The sequence below is a fragment of the Chrysemys picta genome, chromosome 2 (genome assembly GCF_011386835.1).
Source record: "Chrysemys picta bellii isolate R12L10 chromosome 2, ASM1138683v2, whole genome shotgun sequence".
Taxonomy (NCBI): Eukaryota; Metazoa; Chordata; order Testudines; family Emydidae; genus Chrysemys; species Chrysemys picta.
In genome coordinates this window covers 172,294,331-172,320,418 of record NC_088792.1, presented here as the reverse complement: position 1 = coordinate 172,320,418, position 26,088 = coordinate 172,294,331, and the positions used below count along the sequence as shown (strand labels likewise).

The 26,088-nt window shown below is 38.0% G+C and overlaps 1 protein-coding gene across 2 annotated transcripts in view; it reads right to left on the bottom strand.

Moving 5' to 3' along the window:
- EXOC2 (exocyst complex component 2) overlaps positions 1-26,088 on the bottom strand; it is a 201,365-nt gene that overhangs the window by 116,958 nt on the left and 58,319 nt on the right. For both annotated transcript variants that reach the window (XR_010598715.1, XM_065584883.1), the window contains exons 7-11: positions 16,413-16,493; positions 12,287-12,432; positions 12,103-12,184; positions 11,026-11,128; positions 7,525-7,643 (exon numbers count right to left, since the gene is read on the bottom strand). Coding sequence is in view for 1 of the 2 variants with exons in the window: in XM_065584883.1 (XP_065440955.1) it covers positions 7,525-7,643; positions 11,026-11,128; positions 12,103-12,184; positions 12,287-12,432; positions 16,413-16,493 (531 nt within the window). In the remaining variant the exon portion in view is untranslated. The remainder of the gene's footprint in view (positions 1-7,524; positions 7,644-11,025; positions 11,129-12,102; positions 12,185-12,286; positions 12,433-16,412; positions 16,494-26,088) is intronic.

Sequence of the window (26,088 nt, the reverse complement as noted above, 5' to 3'; positions counted from 1 at the left end):
AGCATTTCACCCCAGTTTGTAAATGTTCGCCTTGATCGAATTGTGTTTCTTTTTATTGTCAGACCTTTACTGCCTGCAACATAGGTTTAAACAATTTAAACTGACATATAAAGGAACACTCCCCTCGCCCCACAAGATGTCCGCAGCAAGTGTGAACAGCAGACTAACAGATAATAATAAAAACAAAACAAAAACAACAGCCCAATGTCAAGCTCTGTAATGATTAATATTTTAATTTCTTAATTAATAGCTCATTAAGAGTTTTGCTGGACAGTCACTGTGAAAAGAGTATTTCTGCGACGACAGGGGATGTGGTTTAGACATGAAATGGCTCCCAGCTGCAAGAAGTCTTCTTCCAGATGTACAGTAAGAGAAGGCAATAGAAGAGAACCAGCTGCTAGGATAACAAATTGAAAAGGCCCTTTTGACACAAGCCTTGCTGGCCTGTCTGCTCTAACAAAGATAGATCATTCATCGCAAGGTGAATAGATTTCTAGTATGGTACAGAAGAAAGAGCAAAGTGGTCTAAGCATCTGCCTCCTTCCTTCACACTATGTACAGCTGCTGTTATTCTGGCATCAAAAGAAAACATATATCCTTAAGACAGCACTCACAGTTGAGCACCATACTAAAAGTGCTGCCAAAATGATACAATTTTAGCATAAAAATTGGCTAAAAGTGATACATGATTCTGTTTTAAGATAGATCCATGTGTTTACTTTGTTAAAAAAAATAACACACAATGTAGACAGGATCTACATACCAACCACGCCCCCCATATTGCAGCAGGCAGTTCACGCTATAATTGTCTTAGCATTTCCATAAGACTCTATTTTAAGGGTTTGAAAAATGATTATATCTTTGCTCCAATACTGAACATCTTATGTGAAGATATTTTGATAAACGAAGATATTAGCTACAGTAATTTAAGATAACAACATTAGGTTCCTTCCCTGTTTTAGCTCACAGGATCACAAGACCCACATAACCAATAGCAAAGCTCCAGCAATAACTAGCAGACATGTAGAAAATATTCTTAATCTCTATGGTTTCTTTCCCTTATATTCACTTTAGAAATCCCAGTACTCACTGTGTTTTGGCACTGTTCCTAGTGCCCCTAGGCAAATTTTAAACTAAAGCTTATTTATTTGCATTTATTTGCCTGTCACTTTACTTCATTATATCCCTTATGTTTCCTGTACTACAGTGAGTCTGACTATAAGAAGCCTAAAAGAGCAGCGAAAAAACAAAAAAAGTGCCAAATGGTAAAGGAGTGACCAAATACATTTAAATAAATATTGTTTTAGCTGCAGGGGATAACTAAGGTGTCTAAGCATCAGGTTTGAAAATACCTACACTCCTCCAAATCACAGCAGGATCAACTCAGAATATCCACCCCAAAGTGAAAAATTGAGTACTATACAGTTTACTGTTCAGGTGCCTTTCAGAAAATATGCAAGTCCTGTCTGCTTTGAGCAGACATTAAGATATCACAGTGATTTTCACAAGACAGGCTTTAAATTCAAATAGCAATTAAAAGCCTCCCATAATTCTATTTCTCTCTATTTTGGAGAATCTTCTTTGGGGAGGATGAGCCTATGAACAAATTGAGGGAGGGACTTTGGCTCTACCTACGATCAGTCTTTCGACAAAGCACTGGCCTGATGTAGTGCTGCAAGAATTTATTTAGATTTATAAAAGGGGTCCATCCAATGCTCTGGGCAATTATTCCATAAATGTAAAATAAAAAAATACAAATATAAAGGACTGCTCATCCCACCTTCAGAGAGAGAACCTTTCACTAGCAAATATCATGAAGATAACAAAAAATCCAAACATCTCGAACATCACCCCTTCCCAAAAGCCTAGGAAAAAATATGGGCTTTGACTGCCCAGAAGGTTAATTTAAGTTCAAATCTGTCAGAGGAATAAGTGACTTCACAAGCAGATAAGTTTCAGAGTAGCAGCCGTGTTAGTCTGTATCCGCAAAAAGAAGAACAGGATGAATAAGAAAAAGAAGAATAAGTGACTTCACAAGCAGATAAGACGACCTTGATGGGCAACTGGGCCAAAAGTTCCTAATGAGTCTAGAAGGTATTAGCAGGAGTATAGTTCCATGTTTACATCTCATTTCTGAAAACGTATTGGAAGAGGTTGAATTTGTTTTTGGGCATGAAGTGAGAAGAAGGACACTCCAGTGGCTATGGCATTAGCCCAGGATCTGAGAGCGTTGGGTTCAAGTCACTGCTCTGCGACACACTTGCCTCATGATGATGGGCAAGTCACTTAGGGCCAGATTGTCAAAGGTCTTTAGGTGCCTAAAGATGCCTAGGGAAATTTTAAAAGTGCCTAAGTATCTATTCTCCTATTCATTTGTTAGATTCTTGAGTACCAAATTGGGTTATTCCACATTTTCAAGTTGATCAGTAGATTTTCCCCTTCTGATGGAGGCACTGACCATCTCAGTTTAGCAGTAAGCAAAAAGTGACCATCCACTAGTCATAAAAACATGGGTACACCTGATGATGTGGACATTTCTCTGAGTTTTCAGAAACTCTGTTTCCACAGCTGTACAAAACTCCGTTAATGAGAATCATGGGGTCTTGTCATTGTACCAGGGTCTGCAGTTGGGCAAAGATAATCTGGAGTATGAGGCTCACCATCTGGAAAAGTTCCATGGCCTAATATTTTTCAGAGTGTGTGGTGAGGAGGAGGGTAGTCTCTTGGTCTCAGCCACTGTTACACTGTTAAGCTTTTATGTTGGATTCTAATAATTTCTTGTACTACCTACGCTAGCTTCTGCCTGCATACTTCATTAGACACAGGTCTTCTGTGAACATTGGTGATGTGGCTGGAGATGTGTCTGGACTTAATGCTATGTCTGTTATCCACTCCATCAATTATACCTGAGGATTATCATCTGATCAGTGTTGGGGGAACACAGGGTGATGAGAATTGTGGTTCCTTGCAGTAGAAGGATGGGTGGCTGGCAAGCTCACTTTGGTTTGAGAGAGCAAAGGGGAAGTTCTGATCTTCAAGAACTGTCTTACCTGCTGGTAGTAGACACAATGCTCTATCAGCTGGTGGGAGTGAATATCATTGATGGGTTCAGTTTGGGATAAGGATCATTGTCTCGTGCATCTAGAATTGCTCCTCAACTGAGATAGAGGGCACTGGTTCTGGTTTATAAGTGTTGGAGAGGGAGCAGAGAAGTCCTGTAATCTCCTCCTGTAATCTGCTTTCCAGCTCTGTAAAAGCTGCTGTGAAGGTTGCACTGGTGCCAGCCATAAAAGATTAGTCCATTAATTTGCATGGATTTATTTATGTTCTTGTTCTCCGTCTGAATATCATTTCTGAGAAATGAACTCAAAAATACACCAAAGTACTTTAGAAATCTCAACCTCTCCTACATATTTTGTTAAGATTCTCTTTCCCTCATTGTTCCCCTTACCTCCACCCTCAGAAAATAAACATAACCATTTACCTAATCACCAGATTTGTGTCGTTTGTATGTAGCCTGGACTCTCCCATCAAAAGATTTCTTTAATTATTACAACTGATTTGCTATTTCAGTTGTCAGCTTCTTCATCCATGTCAGGCTGACAAATAGTTTTACACACAGCCTGACATAACTTTCAATGTCAATGGGACAGTAAAATACATAAATTCACAATTTGAGCACAGAGCAGAGAACATTTGAAATATGCAGGACTTCTAATTAGCCCTACTTACAAATTCCAGGAGGAAACTTCAGGACCTATATTAGTATTCTGGCCTTGGCTACACTTGCAGCTGTACAGCGCTGTGAGTTAAACCTGACTTCGTACAGCTGAGTAGGGAAAGCGCTTGCCATCTTTTCCCTCTTTCAGCACTTCCAAGTTGCATTTGCAAGCTTTGCGCTGTGGTGGCTCAGAATTCTAGCACAGGCTAGCTACCACTAACCATTACTATAGGATGCAGCTTGTCCTGCAGTGCCCAAGTAAAGAGAATTTTTTTTTTCTGATGATGGTACTGTTGTGAATCCTCCACTCTCATTTGGGATACAAAATCATATTTAAATATCTATTTAAATTACAGCATACAATAAAAAAGTCAACTACATGAGCATTTATACTGACTAACTTCCTTCTCCAATTATGCTTAGTAGAGGCTCTGAGATTCTGATAATTGACAGCAGGGTAGACTGTCAGGGCAACTCTAGGGAAATTAAAAAAAAATACATGCATAGTGGGGAAGTAAATATAATCCTTGTCCTGATTACAGCCATCAGTGGCCTGGCTGGTATAGCTGCACCACTGAATTCCCTAGTGTAGACAGGCAAATCCAGTATTTACACACGGGGAGCTCTTATAGCAGGTGACACTGTCCATGCACTACAGGTTATTATTGGCTCAGATACACTTGTGGTCGATCACCAATAGCTGAACTAGGAAAAATCCCCATTGTGGGCAGGTCGTAGAATAACTGACATGCTAAATGTCTCACTCATCCTTGTTAACTCGGGCATTTAGCAAATAATTGTAGTGTTAAAAGATTTCCCCCACATACACAACTTGCCAAAAAAACAAACAAACAAAAAAAAACCACCACCTGAACAAAAAAACCCAACAAACCAAAAAGCCAACTAGCTTTGATGATCAGCTCTAAAAATCCTGTTTGGGGATGCCAGCGGGGCATTAACCAAAGGCTTTCCTGGCAGGAAAAGCAAAGGCTTTGGTCTAATTTTGGACCTGTTTCACAGGAATTTAAGAGATGAATTAGATTTGTATTAAGGCAATAGAAAATTCTTCATGTGTAACAATTCAGAGCACTGGTCTCCTTTGAAACAGATACAGTTTAGCTGCAAATTGCTTGTGATACTAACTCACTAAAAAGTTGGGAAATACATCATACACACACTGTTTCTCTGTCCACCTCCTACTGGTATTTGAGGTATCTTTACTGGAGTTTTAACATAGTCAGTCCTGGTTCAATTTAAATCTACGTATCAAATTTGTGTTGTATAATCAGTCAGTGGGAGAACAGTCTGGAATATCCAATGATTAATGCTGGTGTGCTTAAGGTGCAGCAGTAATCTTCAACTCTGTATCCCAATATTTACAATATGAAGAGCACCATCTGCTAGGATAAGTGCATGCTATGCCTGTTAAAAACTGAAACCTTGAAAAAGATCTAATACAGTGTTCAAGAGAATATCAACCTTATGACCCACCTCTGCTGCCAAATACTTGATATACAAAAGAATCTTTCTTGGAAAAGGGAGCTTTTAATAGAAGACTGCAGTCTGAAAATCTGTTACCAACTTCACTTACGAAATGGCCTCTGAATGCAGTATAAATATAAATAACTTTCTTCTGTCAAAAGCCTTGTTTCTATTTCTATAGGTTGATTAGATTTCTCAGTTTCATGCATAACCAATTTTACACCTAGAATGGAAAGACACACTTCCTGCTTGAAAGACATATTTATTATAGTGTGTTTTAATCTATTTTACATCTCTGATCACATTCATTTAAGCTCATTTAATATATGTATTTATATATATATCGCTTGTACCATCCATGTATAAATGTATGTGCTCTGCAGACTAAAGTTACATAAATTCCTCCTGTTTGGTTCCCAGAAAGGCTGCTAACACAATAAATTGTTTAATATTAACATTGGGATGGGGGTGAATTGCTGTAAGTCCCACACCTTAACAATTCAGATCATAAGGAGTAAGGAGAAGTGTTATACATAGGTTGAGATTATTGAGGCAAGCTAGAAAATTTGGACACACATCTTCTATTAATTTCAATTAAACATTTCTTTAAGTCTTCCAGGCCAGTGTTTCTTAGCCTTTTAGACACCAGGGATTGGCTTGCTGAATTCCTAAACTGTGTCAGAGAGATCTCAGGTCCAAAGACCGATCACTGAGAAACACTGTTCTAGATAGCTTCAGAAAAAAATAGTCTCAATCTCATATTATCTTCCTGTTTTATTTTTCTGGGTAAGAAGCTATGGGATGATTGCTCTCAATAAGCCCTCAGGTAAGATGATAAAAAGAAATCCTACAGATATCTTTTTATGTGGATCTTGTTACTTTATTTTTTGCACCTAAATTGGTGTATTCCTGAATGAAAATCTCCCCTGCTATCACTGCTGGCATAGTGGCACACAGTATCATCCACTAGGGTGGACTGAAGCTAAAGGTATATGCTGTGCATGTTCTAACCAGATCTCATGAATTCATGGTTCTATTATCTTCATCATGTTCAATACTTTAAGTACCTGCTAAACCCTATATCTCACCTGGTAACCTCTTTGGAAGGAGAAACACATCTAAGGCTATGTCTACACTACCCGCTGGATCGGTGGGTAGCAATCGCTCTATTGGGGATTGATTTATTGTGTGTAGCGTAGACGCGATAAATCGATTCCCAATCGCTCTCCCGTCGACTGCTGTACTCCAGATCGGCGAGAGGCGGAAGCAAAGTTGACGGGGGAGCCACAGCAATCGAACCCTGAGCTGTGAGGCGGCGAGGTAAGTCGAACTAAGATATGTCAACTTCAGCTACGTTATTCTCATAGCTGAAGTTGCGTATCTTAGGTCGATCCCTCCTCTCCCCCCAGTGTAGACGAGGCCTAAGAGTCCTATACCAGTTCTGTGGAGCACTTCTACAATGGATACAATTCTTGTTGTTCCAAAGAAGAGATACTTTTGGTTTGGGATACACATGGAGTAACATTAATATGGGAGTTATCTTTCTGCCCAGAAGAGGGATAGATGTTGATACACTTACCTTGAGTAGTATCTTATTTATTCTTTAAGTGAAAAAAGATGCCATTTAATAGTTGGATGGATCCAAATGACTATATGGATACTAAAATTTGACCAATAGTTAATTTTCCAAGTCAAATCAAAGTATGGTAACATTTTCTTTGGCTTCACACCCTGCAATACTAGCCTTATGACTAGTTTTTCTGGAAAGAATATTATTATAACAGACCATGTTAATTGGCAGTTGTGGTGATGAAACTCCTCGAAGCACTATATAGAAAAGCAATACTTCCAGTAGCAACACTAGTGAAAATGAAGATCACTGAGTATTTGATGAACCTGTTGGTAAAACTGAGTAAGTGGGATATTTAGACACTGTAGCAGGTTGCAGCCAACCTCACGATCTCTAAACTGAGTCTCAATAAAAATATATGTGCAAATTCAGTATTCCACAATGCTCCAGTCTCCTACATATCCATGCATTACTGGCATATACTCTGACAACAGATATCTGTATTCAGCAATTAAAAATCAATATGAATTAAACCCAACATGGAGAAATATTTCAAGGGTTGGATCTAACTTTAGCTGAATGGATGAAGCCTAATAATATTTTCACTATTTAATGCCATCAAAGTAAAGTAAAAAGTTGTTATAATAATAATTCTAACCTTTACTTTTGTGTCAAATAAAATATAAGAAACCATGTCAAACCCTTAAGTGTCAAACCGAAGACTTTCTGTAAACTGGAAAAACATTCTTGCCTTTTTGATCTTTAACGTAGCTCTCTTTGCAGTTGTGCATGAGTTGAAGAATCCATTTGTGCTGGGCACCAATACACTGCCACGCAGGGTCCCCAGAAGCATGGAGATCAGAAAGATATCTGTAAAACCAAGTCCAGAGGTTGCAGCTCAGACTTGACATACTGAAAACTTAAAATACAGCAAAGTTTAATCATAAAGAACCTTTTCTGTACTTCTTAGGGGGGAAAATCTAAAGAACTAGTAGAATTTTAAATGAGAGATATTTACACTGAAAACTAGAACAAGCTTTGCAGTTTCCCTTCCTAATTTAGTGGAGGCAAAGCCTTAACTGACCAAAGAAAAGAACAGAAATAGGCAGAATATATATAGTTAACAAAACATTAATATGTAGCTTTAGTTATTCCTCCAATAAGGTAAATGAAACCAAGTTCTTTAATTATCTGTCAAGATCTTAGTTCAATGCTCAGTGTTTCTGTTGCAACCATTACTGATATCATAAGCACCAATCTGTATTTTCCTGCACTAGTTATATTCTGATTGTTCTATCATCTCTTTAATCTTGAATGTGAATATTAATGATGAGTAAAGAAGGAACTATTATTGGGGGGAGGAGGGGAGAATGTGTGTGGGTGTGATAGAGACTAGATGAGGTTCCTTTGAAAATAAGGCCTTAAATTTCTAGAAAAGGGGGAGCACATCAATAGGTATCTAGAAAACAAAATCAGCTGCTGTGCTTACATCTGCATGTGCACAAATAGAGACTGTAGAAGTTCATGCCCACCAATTCTGAAACTAAAGTACAGGCCTTTGAATGTATGTGACGACAACAACAGCATGTTGAATAACTGAGCCTGAAAGTGCTTCAAGATAAGTGCTTCAGTATTAGCAAATCTACTATTTTGTATACTACAAAGTTTCTTGTACTACCTAAACACAGAATGGATTTAGCAATGCAAGCTACCCAAGATGAAATAATACACTGATTTAAGATAGTAGGCAGTACTGAAAAGTGCATAACGCTTTCACAAAAGCTAAATTATTACATCTGAGTAATGCTAATTGATATGATTGCAAAATTCCAACTTTCTTAAGAACTGTCTGTGGTACTTGAGACATGTAGAACAAATTGTTTTTGTCAAAGCATGCTCATCATTTGGACAGATGAGATACTCTTTAAAAATGAGCAGTTGTGTAAGATTTATAAATCATGAGCTCAACTTCATCAGTTTTCAAAAGGACTTGAATCTGCATTTGACTCCTTTCTACTTTAAAAAGCTTTTGCTGGCTTTGGGAAAGATGTTTAATTAACTGGATAAGGGAATTTTGAACAGTATGATGCAGATATTAATCTAAAACATGACCTACAAAAAGAGATAAAAATGGGTTGACACAGTTTTAGTGTCTTTTTGATTAAGACATTCGTTTTTTTGGGGCTGGGAGAGGGGAGAGGGAGGAATAATTTGCAGTGTTTCAGAGCTCATTCACACTGAAATACTCAGGATGTAAAGAACATCAAAAGTATCAACGATTTACTGAGGATAAGTGATTTTTATTCAGACTATTTTAAAGTCTTAGGGTTTCTTTTTCTTTTTTTTTTTTTAATATCTATGTAACTAAGACCACTTAGGAGGGGAAAAAAAAGCTCTTTTACTCCATCTACATTAAGGAAATGTGCACTGGTATAACCATATCATTATAGTTACACCCATGTAAACCCCTAGCATAAACACAGTGTACTGTGGTCAAGCAGGGCTTGCACTGGTGCAGCTTCAGCTAGTAACACATCACATTAACCAGGACTGAAGTAAGCCCCATTTTGCACTGATGCAGTGTATCCACGTGTAACTACAATCAGTGTAGACATGCTTATATAAGTTTCCTTAATGTAGGTCAGGCCATTCTTAAGGATTCAACACTTCCATTCTTTCAATGAGGGCCTGAAAAAGCTCCTAACACACATTTCTGTATCTTCCAAAGAAGCACTCCAAAAAGGGAGCAACATGACTTTCCTTTTTCTAAGGAAAGACTTTTTTTAAACTTTCAAGACTATTTTACATATTATTTAAAAAAAAAAAAAAAAAGGGAACATACTTCTTTGCTCCATGACCCTTCCTTTAAACACTGACATAGCAATTACATATTATCCATACAGCACCCAAAAAGTGTGTTGGTACAATTCAGATATAAGAAGACTGGTCTCTGTAAGAAAGAACTTACAATCTAATGATCCAATTCAGCAATGTATTTAAACTAATGCCTAACTCTGAGCTCATAAGTAGGTCTATTGACTTCAATGGCTCATATGATTAAAGTTAAACACTTCCTTAAGTATTGTTCTAAATCGGGGCCTAAAACTCCAATCATGCAATTTGTTCTGTGCACACACCGCTCTCTTCAGTGGGTGTCCTGGGGTTTTGAGACTGTCTCAAGAAGCGGCTGGTGAGGCTTTTGCCCTGTGTATCAAGGAGGAGGGTATGTCTACACGGCTCATGGCAGCAAGTCTTCCAGCCGGGGTTGACAGACTTGGGCTATTACTGCTGCATTAAAAATAGCTATGTAAACAGTGTTTTGAATCTGTAGCTTGGGCTCCGAAGTCCACCCCCTTCCCTCTGTTTCAAAGTCCGAGTTCCAGCCCAAGCCACAATGTCGCCATGTTTTTAGCATGGTAGCACGAGCCCAAGTGTGTCAAACTGAGCTGGGAGGCTCGCTTCCACAGACTGTGTAGCAGTACTCACAGTGTCTAGGAGTCAGTGGGTTTAGGGGGAATAGGGCTTGTTACTCTTCCCAAGTCCTCTCCTGAAGCTTTAAGAGCCTACCCAAAATAGGGTGGCACTGACAAAAGGCTGCGGGTGTGAGGAGTTCAAAAACACTTTCATGCTAGCATGCACATCAGCTTGTGCATATCCTCCCCCCTTTGGAAATGCTGTTGTAGAAAAATGTCACTGACCCTTAGAATTTCTATGCAAATCAATCTATCTGTCCATGTAATATTACTCCTTTGAATATGAACCAATGGCAAAAGAACCAAAACGATACTCTGAAGAGTAAAACTTTTTGAACAGAAATCCAAATTAACACTTTTTAGTATTTCTAAATTCAAAACCATTTCCTTTTCATGCCGAATCAAGATGGATTATTATTAATGAATATGGAGTCCATTTTAAGATCAGTGACTGTTTCAATTTGGATTCATACAGTGATAGTTTTTATCAGAATCTTTATATAGATACAAGTTTGTTTCAAAGCTTTTTAATAATAATGAACAATAATTGGGATTAAATTTCTCATTCTAGAGGAGTGTCATTTATTACACAATACAATTTATTATTGCCATTATTTACATAGACTTGAGTCCTGGGCTGAAAAAGACAATCTCAAATTCTGTAAGAAAAAAATTCAGTGTTTAAAATGTAATAAAATATTCATTGCATTATCTGGGAAATGCACAGATATGCATCAGACGTAGAATATATCTGACAAAGATATTAGGTAAAAGATCACCTTATATAACGTTTTTGATCATGTAATGTTGATGGAGTCTCAAGCAATTTATTCAGAAGAAGTTCTCTTAAGGCTTCAATTCGTGTTTCAATTTCAGCATAATCTATGAAAAAAGGAATGCAGAATTCCAATATACCGTTCTTTGCCTGAAGTGTCAACTGAAAATTTTAATATTTTCTCAGCAAAATCTCATGGATTTAGGATAAAACTGATAAATTTTAACAAGTTTTTAAATTGCACCAGTTCTTACAAGTGGAATCTTCAAATATCACCAAACTATTATGTTTTTCCTTGGAAGATTAAATTTAAAAGTTGCTTTGTTAGCTCCATGTTCAATACTCTACCCTGCACTATTTCCCCTGTACATAGGAGTCTTGTCTTTTTACATATGCAGCCACTGCCCCCCCCCCCAACTACCATATATAATATTTCCTTAACAACTTCACTGTTGTGTTCAATTTGGATTAGTTTTGTTTTTGCAATATCACAAATTTCACCACATGGGTGGCAATGCTCTCTGTTCATTTTCTTTTCAAATGGATTTTTTTTTTAAGAATTAAAAAAAGGTTATTAAGCGAGTTTTATATAGAATTGGATCTTTGTTCTTAATACATTTCTAGACTTGGTAATTTCGAATTAGATATTCAAAACAATCACTTTGTGTACTCAAGCAAGGTACATGTACTCTTTACTGTAATTTACATCTGAAAGAGTTCTGTAAACAATAATTTTATAAAAATACAAGCCTTGGCTTTGAAGCTTTTTCACAACTATGCCAAGCGAGGGACACCCTAAGCTGTATCCTGTAGTTACTGAAACCTGTTTTATGTCTAGTAATACTAAGCCTTTAAAAAAAACTGGCTGCAAGCTCCTATTATATATACTGCAAAGTAATATGTATCTCTCAGATGGAAAACTTGCCAGAAATATTGTTTAAAGTAATTGTTCCAAATTCTAAAGAGGGCTCCATATAAACAGAAGCTGAAGCCCACATAAGGCTTCTCACGGTGCTATATGTTCTTTATCTTTCCTGTTAAAAAACAGCAGAGAGTCAAAGTAACTGAACCCAAATCTTACATTTTTTGAACACTTGAACCTCGGTCTTCCCAAACAGTGACTTGGCTTTTTCATAGTCATTAATGACCACATCGTAATCACCCTTTAAAATAAAGGAACATTGGAGTTTTGTCATAATAAAAAAATATCGTAGATTGATTTCAGTGGGAAAACATTTGTACTTTATTTTTTAAATGCACTGTACCTTTTGGATATTCCTTTCAATATTAAGAGGAAGGTTAAAAAGAAACTTAAAACGCTGAAGGACATTGAGTGCATTTCTTGTTGAATCTGCCTTGTCTTTGCGACCCAACACTTCTTGGAATAAGGTATCTGCAGTGTTACTTGCCCCTATTTTAAAGGAGGGAGAAAAAAAGGAAATAAAGTAATCATTGCAGAATAAGATCACTATATATTCCTCAATAGCTAATCTTATTTATCAAATGTTAATTATAAAGTAGTGAATAATTACTACTGATTCTATAAACTCAAATTAACACTTTAATGATTTCTGTTCAGCTATATTAAGCACACGTCACAATTTACTGAAATACTATTTCAGTGCTGATCACTTAGCCTTTTAATGTGGTGAGCCCTCCGTACAATTAAAAACAACCACATTTTCCTAGTTCAAGTGCTTAACTTCACTGTGGTGATTTTATAGTTTGTTTTGGCCACCAATCTAAATTTTACAGTTAATCTATGTCTTTTAGGCTATTCGATCATCAGAGACTGTTATTTTTAGAACAGAATATAATGAAATTATACTTGTTGAATTCCCTAGCTTCAAGAGTTAGCATTGGGTGGCAGGGGGAGTTTCTTTCTTTTTTCTTTACAGCTATATAAAGCAAGTTGGGGCTTTTTTGAATTCCAGTAAAAAAATTTTAAAAATAACCTTAGATCTTTGGCATTAAAATGCTTCGTTTTAAAAAATGAATCTATATAGCAACTATAGACACATTTAAGCAATTATACAGAGCTCATTATTGGAACACCATTAAATAAGGGTCTGATCCTGTTTGCATTGCAGTCAACAGTAAAATTCTCATTCCCTTTACTGGATGCAAGATCAAGTCCTATGTTAACAATTTTATGGGAATAAGAATGTCTACATTAATCTATTCATATTTATTTTATTTTTTTCAATCAAAATACATTCTAAAGAGAATAAAATTATTTTTTCCCCAATCAGACTACAAAGTGTTATATCATTTTGTACTAAAACGTTTCCCATAGCTATTCGGCACAAAATAATTAAATTTCTGTTACACGAAGGAAGATTAGTATGGGATGTGAAATAGTTACATTTTTCAACTTGTGACATTTTTAATTAGGCAAAAGGAAAAAAGAAGAACTGTTTTAGCCTTTTAGATCGCTGCCTGTAAAAAGTGTCTACATTATCTGGTCTAGTGACTATACTTTAAGCAAAGATGAAAAAATTACATCAGTCTCGCTGGGTGGCTTGCATGCCATTTTCTCTAGTCAACACTGTGGGTGGCCTGCTCAAGTTAAAAGTAGTCTTTGTAAAATAATTGTTAAATCTAAATAATGTTTAAACTGTTGAAATTTTGAAGCCCTGACGTAAAAATCTTTGTTTTGTCAGGACAGCCGTTTCTACTACATGTGATTTAATGTAAAATAGTTTAATTCATTAAGAAAAAACCCACGACATAATATCTAACTGGACACTTAAATACTGACTCTGGATAAAATTTGATTTTTTCCAAATGCCTATATATATATATATATATATATATATATATATATATATATATATATATATATATATAAATAAAAAGAGAATCACTGTTTTATTTTAAATCACAACTTACTTATACATTCATTTAATAGTTAAGCAACAAGTCATTTATTATTTTCTGGTAATTATAGTTATAATCACAAGGCATTTTTCCCTTACACATAAGGAAGCTTCTTTAAAAGGTGACTAACAACTACAGAATTGCACATGTATATTTGTCTTTAGTAGAATCCATAACTCAATTCCTTGAAGAAATAATATGTTTTATTAATCCTCAGCACAATTTTAATGCATTTGCATTTCTTTTCTATGGATTATTAATTCATTTTTTGAGAAATATCAAATCAAATTTCTATGCAAGAAAAAGTTTCTCTTTTTAGTTACACAAACTGAAAAATTAATCATTGTCCTTTGTTTATGCCTTTTAGAAAATCTCCTGTAATACTTAAGAGTGCATCACTTCCAATGGTACCTGATGCAAAATCCAGTGCTTCAGACCCCAAGTGTTCTTAACCATTAAAAAAACAGGCATATTTCAGACTGTTCGGCAGACTCATGTTTAAAAGGAGTTGATGTACCTTATAAACACACTTTTTTTCTCCAAAGGGTTAAGCTTCAAACAATCCTCACATCTTGACCTCTGAATAAAGACCTATGCCTGTAATGCTAAAGTCAATGGGATTTTTGTCACAGACTTCAATGGGTGCTGAATCAAGCCCTATGCTGAAGAAATGTCTATATTTAAGAAAGGTCTATCAGACACTCTGTCCATAAGTGCTTCTTACCAAAAAGTAAAGTACGGACTACTTATCAGTTTTCCTTCTCTGACAGATTGGGAAATAAAAAAAAACGTATGTGGACAGAAGAAAATGACAATCAGGTAGATACCATACCAATAAAAGGAAACCAACTTTTAAAATATACTGAATTATTTTAAGCTACCATTCTTGATTAAACTCATCCCTTTGCATGGTACAATACATGATTTTATATGTAAATATAATAACTTGTTTGCATAACATTATTCTCTCTTTTTTTTTTTTTTTAAAGCCCAGGCCCTGGCCCATCCAGCGTCCTCCATCATGACTTGCCCACCTTCACAGGACAGAAAAGTCACCAATTCTTTTCCACAAGAAAGCAAAAGCCAATACCATTCTGAAGTGGCTGGCACAAGCTATTCTAAAAAGCTTGCTTGCAAAAAAATGGACTGCATTACTTGCATACAAATTTCAACTCCACTTGCTAGACCAGAGAATGATCACAGAGTCTATTGTTAATCTGAGGTCTGTCACAAGCAGTCCATGAGAGGATACATGAATTAGTCTAAATACAGGATACTTTTGCTGTGTTCTTTTACTATTTTAACATTTTAAAAATTTACTTTGGTCAAAAGAAAAAAGCTCGCACTGACTTTACATGTGAGTGACTAGGTGTAAAATATATGGCGTTGTAGGTTGTGCCTAAAATTTTGGCACATGCATGTTTTCCTACGTGTATCATTTTGCCTGTATAAAAAAAACCCAAACAGATGTGTGGACACAAACTGTTCAGATAGTAAATTGCAAATACCAGGTTTTGCATGGCCAAGAAAAAAAAAAAAACTACGTGCAAAACTGCACGTACAACAGTGTACATGAAATGTGCTATTATAGAGTCTGGGTGGAGGCCCTTTTGAAAAACTATTCCCTCTCCCCCTACCCACTCTATCATTGTGTATTCACACACCAAAGTATCCTGACCAAAAAAAAAAAAAAAAAAATCTGCTTCCATGTCACTTTTCTGATTTCATACAGCATATTCAGGCTCTCAGACACTGAGTCGGTTATTTGGATGTCATTCCCTGCTTATTGATATAGCACTAAGGGAAACAGCCCTTCCTCTGTGAAAAAAATCACAATGAAACAAAGTAAAATTATCTTGGCACAAGTCCAAGAATTAGGAACTGTAACTTTTGTGATCTGGTGAAGCATGTACCAAGCAACAGAAATGTAAATACTCTCTCCCAACTCAATCATACAATATGAGGAATACTTTAACAGGAAGAGGTTATGGAATTTTCAAAAGCGCCTAAATGACTTAGGAGTACCAGTCCCAATGTGGTCTGAATGACTGAATATCAAATAAAAAATGTATTGTAAATAAATCTTACTAGCGTAAACACTATTTCCAGTAGCAGTTCTCTATTTTATTTCTGCCACTGCTTTAATGTATTGCATTTAATTCCACTCATTGTCCTAGATACACATTTATTTTTCAAAACTTTTTTGTGTATACTTTTTTAAAACCAAGATTTGTCACATTAGAAGCAGGAAAACAATATTTACCATAAAAGTCTCCCCTTCTTCCCCATTGTTAACCATAAATCTGATCCTGTACCTATTGAAGTTCATGGCAATGTTCCCATGGATTTCAATGGATGCAGCACCAGGTCCCAAAAATCATCACTATGCAAGAATAAATGCCAGGACAAAACTTACTGTTTTCTACTGTGTAACAAATTCCAAGAAATATATTAAAGCTTTCATAAAGTCTGAAGTCCATAAATAGTTGCTGGTGGGAGGACAAAACTTACTGTTCAGTACATTCTCCAGTTTTTGCGTCATGGATCCTTCTACTTTTTCCGTTCCATCCGCTTCCAGTTTTTGATGGATTGCTGGAATAAAATGTCTAGTTAAAATGCAGACCATTTAAATCGATGGGAATACATTATATCAACGTGATACTTTAAAATAGCTTCTCAAAAATTTTAAATTAAGTGCTGTATTTCTTGATAGACATAAGCAGCTCAAATGTTATGAGAGGCACCATGGTCTAGTGGGCCACAGGGCGAAGAGCCAGACACTCCAAAATTCTAATTGTTACTTTGCCACTGTGTGACGTTGCACAAATCACTTATCTCCAGGTCTCAGTTCCTCCCCCCTCCCCCCCAAGGATAATGCTATAAAATAGTATTAATTTTGTATAGTATTTTGAAAATATAAATACCACATAAATGCTATATGTTATCATGACACTGGAAAGTAGTTTGTAGGTGTGACCCTAACAGCATCCCAATGCAAGAGGCTCACTGATATCTGGTAATGAGTTTCAGCTCGCCTGACCAGTTCAGAGTACCCCAATTCATTAATGTTATAATCTGTATCTCATGTAAGTTATGTGAAAACTAACACCACACTGATAACTAACATTCTTGTGTGGTGTATATATGGTAAGTTCCTAAGGGACCATACAAATATGAAGGAAATGTGGAACTAAAATGCGTTTACCAGACAAGGCTAGGGCGAGGGTAAACAGGTTTCTCTCAGACAAAGGATAGGCTAACACTTCCACTCAGGTGTCACCACAGGTGATTAGCAATCACATGTCAAGTAGCCATTCATTTGCACTGGAGAGGGCAGGAACAGATCAATTTGCATTTTAGCAAACACCAGCAGGGGAAGAAAGCGGCATGGAACTTCCTTCATCCCAGACTCCATGTCTCCTCCCTCAGAGCTTGAACAAACTTTATTGGGGGATGGGGGACGTGGCGGGGGTAACCTTCAGAAGAATCAATTTCAAAGGTTCACTGGACTATAAAAGAGAGGGGCAAAGAACCGCAAGTTATCTTTCACCTAAGATGACAAAGGAACCAAGTATTTTGTGCTAGATTCTGACAGGGGGATGGGGGAGGAGGGATGAAGTGGGGTCAGCCATCTTGCTGGAAGGAAGTGTGGTAAAAGTCTTACCTTGAACCAAGACTGTAGTTTTGTTAAGTTTCTAGAAAGCACTTTTATTTGTTTGTAACCATTTCTAACTCTATCCTTTATACCTGAACTCATTTAAAATCCCATCTCCTTTTGTTAATAAAGTTGTTTTACTTTTAATCTAAATCAACCCAGTGCTGTTTTTCAACTAAAGTGATAAGATGTGCATTTTGTCTCTTCAGAGGAGCAAACTAACCTTATTATTCCTCTGAATGATCCATGAAAGAGGTTGGACATTGCAGAGCGTACAATTTGGGAAAATTCAGGACTGGGGAGGTGTTGGAGTCATCTTGCCAGGTGTAACCAAACCTGGCATATACCAGAGCATGGCTAGGATGCAACAAGTGGACTGCTAGAATCAGAGTAGCTGACCAGAGCTGCTTAACACACAGACACTCAATGTTTGCTCGACTCCTGGCTGTTAATGTCAGGGCTGTAAGGTAGGAGGACTAGTAATAGGTGCCTATATAAGACAAAGTGTTGAATATCAGGACTGTTCTTTTAAAATCAGGATATCTGGTCACTCTAGCTGTGAGCACAGCAGCAGAGCATTTAATGCATCCAGGTTTACAGGCTGTGGAGACACAACCATTCAGTGGGCTGGATTGCACCCCAGAACATGACAATAGAGAGAAGCCACAGTTATATTATAATTAAGGCTAAGATTTTGTCATGATTATTTTTAGTAAAAGTCATGGACAGGTCACGGGTAATAAACAAAAATTCACGGAAGCCATGACCTGTGACTTTTGCTGCTGCAGCTCCATGGTTTCCCCCATCACCGTGGTGGCTGGGAGCTGTGGGGTTCCCGCTTCGCCCACGGCGGCTGGAAGCTGCAGGGTGACCATATTTCCCAAAGAGAAAATGGGACACCCAGCTGCTCGCCCAAGGTGTTCCCCTCTCCCCGTGCAAGGCTTTCGCCTGTCACTGGAACCCTGAGGAGGGACCCCTCAGGAGTCTGTCACCTGTCACTGGAACTTTGCAGGGGGCCCCCTGTGGCTTGCTGCTGCTGTCGCCTGTCACTGGAACCCTGCCAGGGCCCCACTGGCTGTCAGCTCCAGAGTAATTCAGCCCCTGAGGCTGAAGCAAAAAATTTCATGGAGGTCTCTGGAAGTCATGGATTCCATGACTTCCATGACCTCCATGTCATAAATGTAGCCTTAATTATAATTAGTGCTGTCAAGAGATTAAAAAAAATAATCGTGATTAATTGCACTGTTAAACAATAATAGAATACCATTTATTTAAATACTTTTGGATGTTTTCCACATTTTTAAATATATTGATTTTAATTTCAACACAAAATACGTGTGCAGTGCTCACTTTATATTTATTTTTTATTATGAATATTTGCACTGTAAAAATAAAAAAAAATAATATTTTTCAATTCACTTAATACAAGTACTGTAGTGCAAGCTCTTTATCATGAAAGTTGAATTTACAAATGTAGAATTATGTACAAAAAATAACTGCATTCAAAAATAAAAATGTGAAACTTCAGAGCCTACAAGTCCACTCAGCCCTACTTCTTGTTCAGCCAATTGCTCAAACAAGTTTGTTTACATGTGCAGAAGACAATGCTGCCCACTTCTTGTTTACAATGTCACCTGAAAGTGAGGACAGACGTTCGGCATGGCCCTGTTGTAGCTGGTGTTGCAAGATATTTACATGCCAGATGCGCTGAAGATTTTTGTCTCTTCATGCTTCAACCACCATTCCAGAGGACATGCGTCCATGCTGATGATGGGTTCTGCTCAATAACGATCCAAGGCAGAATGGACCGATGCATGTTCATTTTCATTAACTGAGTCAGATGCCACCAGAAGACGGTTGCTTTTCTTTTTTAGTGGTTCGGGTTCTGTAGTTTTTGCATCAGAGTCTTTTAAGACTTCTGATAGCATGCTCCACACCTCGTCCCTCTCAGATTTTGGAAGGCACTTCAGATTATTAAACCTTGGGTCGAGTGCTCTAGCTATCTTTAGAAATTTCACATTAGTACCTTCTTCGCATTTTGTCAAATCTGCAGTGAAAGTGTTCTTAAAACAAACAGCATGCTGGGTCATCATCCAAGACTGCTATAACACGAAATATATGGCAGAATGCAGGTAAAACACAGAGCAGGAGACATACAATTCTCCCCCAAGGAGTTCAGTCACAAATTTAATTAACACATTTTTTTAACAAGCTTCATCAGCATGGAAGCATGTTCTCCAGAATGGTGGCCATAGCATAAAGGGGCATCAGAATGTTTAGCATATCTGGCATGTAAATACCTTGCAATGCTGGCTACGAAAGTACCATGCAAATGCCTGTTCTCACTTTCAAGTGACATTGTAAATAAGAAGCGGGCAGCATAATCTCCCATAAATGTAAACAAATTTGTTCGTCTTAGCGATTGGCTGAACATGAAGTAGGACTGAGTGGACCTGTAGGCTCTAAAGTTTTACATTTTTTTTTTTGAGTGCAGTTATGTAACAACAACAACTCTACATTTGTAAGTTGCACTTTCGTGACAAAGAGACTGCACTACAGTACTTGTATGAGATGAATTAAAAATACTATTTCTTTTGTTTATCATTTTTACAGTGCAAATATTTATAATAAAAATAATATGAAGTGAGTACTGTACACTTTGCATTCTCTGTTGTAATCAAATCAATATATTTGAAAATGTAGAAAAATATCCAAAATATTTGATAAATTTCAATTGGTATTTTATTGTTTAATAGTGCGATTAAAACTGCGATTAATCACAATTAATTTTTTTAATCATGATTAATTTTTTTTAATTAATCGCAAGAGTTAACTGTGATTAATCAAAAGCCCTAATTATAATAGTACCTAAAAACATCAAAAATGCCATATTGGGTCTGACCAAGCCTAGTACCCTGTCTCTGATAGAGGCTAGTACCAGAGCTTCAGCTGTAGTGTACAGAACAGTGCTATTGGAGTGATCCAATCATCTTCCCCTCCCAGCTTCTGGCAGTCAGAGCTTTAGAGTCGCCCCAAGCATAGAGTTGCATCCCTGACCATTTTGCCTACTAGTCCTTGGGAGAATTATCCTCTATATTCCCAGACAAAAACTACAATAAAAGGGAGTTAAGGTTGAGAGTATGTACCAGTAATTTAAGGATATAAAAGATTACAAAGATGCTGAATTATCCCAAAGTCAATTATAAATCCAGAGTTGAAGTCCAACTTAATGTTAAGATATGCAAATGCACAGTTGGAGCACCCACACAATTGTAACTCTGCCCTGCAGTGACACCATGCATTAACCATTTGATTAAAATTAAGACGTTTTGGTGTTTTTGGTCCCAGACCATATGAAACCAATTTTTAAAAGACCTGTTTTTCCCCTAATTGTGTTACTACAGTGCAGAGAAGATTGTTTGGGTTCCTCAACTGTGTAACAAGCTGTGAAACGCTGCTGTTGATATTGCCAATGATTTCAAAATATCTAGTAACGGTGGGCAGAGTGTTATTAATTTTTGTGAAATTAGAGAAACAGTTGGGAGAAATGGGTGACAGTGCCTGGCATCTAGTTAGCAGAGCCAAAGCTTCAACCACCTCTGTAACCATCTTAAAATGAAAGAACTGGTTGATGGCAGCCATTAACTCCTTCCAGCATAACAATAACCCCAACTTAGCTCTGCCCATCTTCCTAACAGTTTAAAGTGTTTAAAGTGTTGACACACTAAATGACTTATCTCCCAGACAGAAAGAAAAAAAATAAGAAAGGGTTGGGAGAGAGGGGGAAGAGAAGAGAAGAGATAAAAGAATAGGGCAGGGGTTCTCAAACTGGGGGTCGGGACCCCTCAGGGAGTTGTGAGGTTATTACATGGGGGGTCGCGAGCTGTCACCTCCACCTCAAACCCCGCTTTGCCTCCAGCATTTATAATGGTGTTAAATATATAAACAAGGGGGGGTTGCGCTCAGAGGCTTGCTATGTGAAAGGGGGTCACCAGTACAACTAGTTTGAAAACCACTGGAATAGGGCATACCCACAACCCTTGGCATGAGGGAGGGAGAATGGGAGATCCTAGTACTGGGGGCTTTGGGGAGTTGCAAATAGTTCCTGAAATAGAGAGGGGGTGGATAGGTGGCATGCAGGAAGCTTGTGAGGAAGAATGAAAGGATGCAAAGAACCTGTAGTGTGGGCAGTGGTGAGCTTGGCATACAGAAGCAACAAAGTGTGTGACCCTTTAGTTATCTGAACACTCAGGAGACAACCTAAAAATGGTATAAATGTAAACTTTTATCAGTCCAAATGCTTAAACCACTTTTCAAAATGAGACTGGACAATTATGGTGTCACCAATAAAGCGAGTTCTATTGTTCAAGAATGGGTGTAAACTACTGATCAGTGTCTAACGCCTCATACATTTTCCTTTAGAGTCACTGCCCTACCAGGTTCTAACTCTTTAAGTGCTTTGGAACATTGCAGACTTGATTCTGCTCATTCATTTGTCAGCTTTAAACAGGTGTACCTTTGGTTATGTCTACACTGCCCTGCAGTTTGGACTACAATGGTGTGAATAGTCATGCACACCAAAATGCTGTGCTTTCATGCCCCCATGTGGATGCTGCGGGAGCAAATTACAAGGTTCCTAGTTCACAGTAATGCAGTCCTGTTTGAAGAGGACTACGTTAATGTGACCTAGGAACCTTTTAGTTCACACCCATTGTATCCACATGAGGGCATTAAAGCACAGCATTTCAGTGTGCACTGCCATTCACACCCCCATAGTCTGAACTGCGGGGCAGTGTAGACAAGCCCTTTATTGTCTTCAGTGGATTTATTCCTGATTTACACTGGTATGAGATGAGAATCAAGCACTATGAGTTTGGAATGTACTATAGATAAAGTTATATTCTAAGTTTAAAAACTGCCTGTTTGCAGTGTATTGAACAGTATACCAAAAATCAATCAACATATTTTGATTACACTTAGTAACTACATCCTAAAGTGCAGTCCATTTTGGTCAATTTCACAGTCATAGGATTTAAAAAATAATAAATTTCATGATTTCAACTATTTAAATCTGAAATTTCACGGTGTTGTAATTGTAGGGATCCTGACCCAACGAGGAATTGTGGGGCGGTCACATGGTTATTGGGGTGGGGGAGAGGAGTGGTATTGCTACCCTTACTTCTGCACTGCTGCTGGTGGCGGCGCTGCCTTCAGAGCTGGTCAGCTGGAGAGCAGTGGCTGCTGGCCAGGAGCCCAACTCTGAAGGCAGAGCCACTGCCAGCAGCAGCGCAGAAGTAAGGATGGCACAGTATGGTGATTGCCACTTTTACTTCTGCGCTGCTGCCTTCAGAGCTGGTCCCTCAGCCAGCAGGCGCCACTCTCTGCCACACAGCTCTGAAGACAGCAGCGCAGAAGTAAGAATGGCATGGTATGGTATCACCACCCTTACTTCTGCGCTGCTGCCTTCAGAGCTGGGCCCTTGGCCAATAGCCACCGCCCTACAGCCGCCCAGCTCTGAAGGCAGCACTGAACTAAGGGTAGCAATAACGTGACCCTCCTAAAATAACCTTGCGACCCCCTGCAACTCCCTTTTGGGTCAGGACCCCCAATTTGAGAAACACTGGTCTCCCCCATGAAATCTGTATGGTGTACTATAGTGTAAAAGCACACAAAAGACCAAAGACCAGATTTCACGACCCGTGACACGTTTTCCATGGCCGTGAATTTGGTAGGGCCCTACCCGTGACCCCTGGGTGGTCTGCAGAGCAGTAGCAGATGATTTATAGAAAGCTGCTGGTCTGCCATGGTCTCATTTCCAGTAAGAGAAGCAGAAATTAGATTAAATGAAAAGGAAATGGAGATAGTACAATTAGCCTTTTTTTTTTTTAACTTTTTAAAATTAGGGACAGTTAAAAATATACACACACTTTCCTGGTGTTACTTTTCCATGTAAATCAATTCCTGTAGTTGCCACTGGGAGGCTATGTGATCATGAATGGGAGAGCAAGTGATCTTTGAAACCACAAACAGGAAGGTGAGGGTCCATAAAACAATGTCTAGATGAAGATACAGTCCACATTATGGAAGTGTTTGAGAACCCTTGCTATAGAGTACCCAAACTTTGAAATTGGTGGACCTGTGGCTCTGCAAAAGCTGTCACACAACTGCATTTTAAAAGCTGTGGAGGTAAGGGAAGAGAGGAAATCTACAAGGTATAAGTAAAAAGAACAGGATTACTTGTGGCACCTTAGAGACTAACAAATTTATTTGAGCATAAGCTTTCGTGGGCTCCAGCCCACTTCATCAGATGCATAGAATGGAACACACAGAAAGAAGATATTTATACATAAGAGAACATGAAAAGGTGGAAGTAGCCATACCAACTGTAAGAGATCAATCAATTGAGATGAGCTATCATCAGCAGAAGAAAAAAAAACCTTTGAAGTGATAATTGAGATGACCCATATAAGGTGTGAGGATACTTAACATGGGGAAATAGATTCAATTAGTGTAATGACCCAACCATTTCCAATCTCTGTTCAAACCTAAGTTAATTGTATCTAATTTGCATATTAATTCAAGTTCAGCATTCTCTCTTTGAAGTCTGTTTTTGAAGTGTTTTTGTTGCAAAATTGCCATCTTCAAATCTGTCACTGAGTGGTTAGAGAGGTTGAAGTGTTCTCCCACTGGTTTCTGAATGTTATGATTCCTGATGTCAGATTTGTGTCCATTTATTCTTTTGCATGGAGACTGTCCAGTCTGGCCAATGTATATGGCAGAGGGGCCTTGCTGGCATATGATGGCATATATCACGTTGGTAGATGTGCAGGTGAACCTGCCCCTGATGGCGTGGCTGATGTGATTGGGTCCTATGATGGTGTCACTTGAATAGATATGTGGACAAAGTTGGCATCGGGCTTTGTTGCAAGGATAGGTTCCTGGGTTAGCGTTTATGTTGTATGGTGTGCGGTTGCTGGTGAGTATTTGCTTCAGGTTGGGGCACTGTCTGTAAGCGAGGACTAGTCTGTCTCCCAAGATCTGTGAGAGTGAGGGATCATCTTTTAGGACAGGTTGTAGATCTTTGATGATGCGTTGGAGAGGTTTTAGTTGGGGGCTGAAGGTGACAGCTAGTAGCGTTCTGTTATTTTCTTTGTTGGTCCTGTCCTGTAGTAGGTGATTTCTGGGTACTCTTCTGTCAATCTGTTTTTTCACTTCAGCAGGTGGGTACTGTAGTTTTAAGAATGCTTGATAGAGATCTTGTAGGTGTTTGTCTCTGTCTGAGGGATTGGAGCAAATGCGGTTGTATCTTAGAGCTTGGCTGTAGACAATGGATTGTGTAGTGTGTCCTGGATGGAAGGTAAGTATAAGTGTTTTGTCAGGGTGTTAAGAGATTCTAGAGTAGAGGGAAAGTGCTGTCTGGAGTAAGTGAGATAATGGTGACTGTTTACCTACATACCAGTTAGTATTTTTGTTTGGACTAGTTTTGCACAACTAGTCCAGCTAAATTAACTTAAACACACTGAACACGGTGTACATATAAATAACTTCTCTATGCAAACAAACTGGTAGAGAATACAACATATTACACATGCACAATACACACCTTCACTTTCCATATACAGAAACCATTTTTACCTTTCACCCAACAGTATTTTCAGATTTAGTTATATGTCCATTCCTCATTGAGAACGATGCACATACCAAATTTTAGGTTCAAGATTCAATGCAAAAAGCTTCTGAAGGATTTATTAAAATGGTGATTAAAATCATTTTTTTCATTATAAAGTAACTCAAAAACAGTGAAACATTTTCTTCATACACAGAGGCTGGATGCTCAAAAGCCTAGGAAAAGAAAAAGTGCCAGCTGGATAAACTGGATTTCTTGCTTCCACACAACAACAACAAAGAAACTCAAGAATGGGCTAAAGTGACACCATGCAAACAAGGGCAGTCAAAGTAGATGCCAATGAGGGGGATAGGAGTAGGCCTCACTGATAAGAGGCTCCAGAAAAAATTCAAAATCTTTCAGGAAAAAAAAAATTTTTTTTCCTGGTTTCCCCCGGTTCCCCCGATGCCTGATATGGAAAAATTGGAACTTTGGGGGGAAATGGAAAAGAAATTTTCATGTGAAAAAATGTGTCTCTGAATGAACAGTGAAAGAATTATTAGAGTAATATATGAAATATTATTACTGCTGAACTTCAGTCCTTCAAAATGCTTTCTAATAAGAATGTCAAATGAAGTTGCTTTATTTCAAAACTTATAGTATTAGGCAATTACAATTCCTGTATACTGTAGGCCTATATTCTGTATATATCTATGTAATCCTCTGGGGCATATTATTACAGCCCTCCAGTCAGTACAAGGTGCTACCATTTTTACAAGCAAGCAGGAGTGAAGTTTGGTGTGGAGACAACGTGAGCAGGAAGAGAGAAGTAGCTGCTATCTTGAAGTTGCTGTCCTCCTGACAGGCCCCAGGGAGCAGCACACTTATCCTATCTCCTCAGCAGATTAGAAGGTTGACACCCTGTG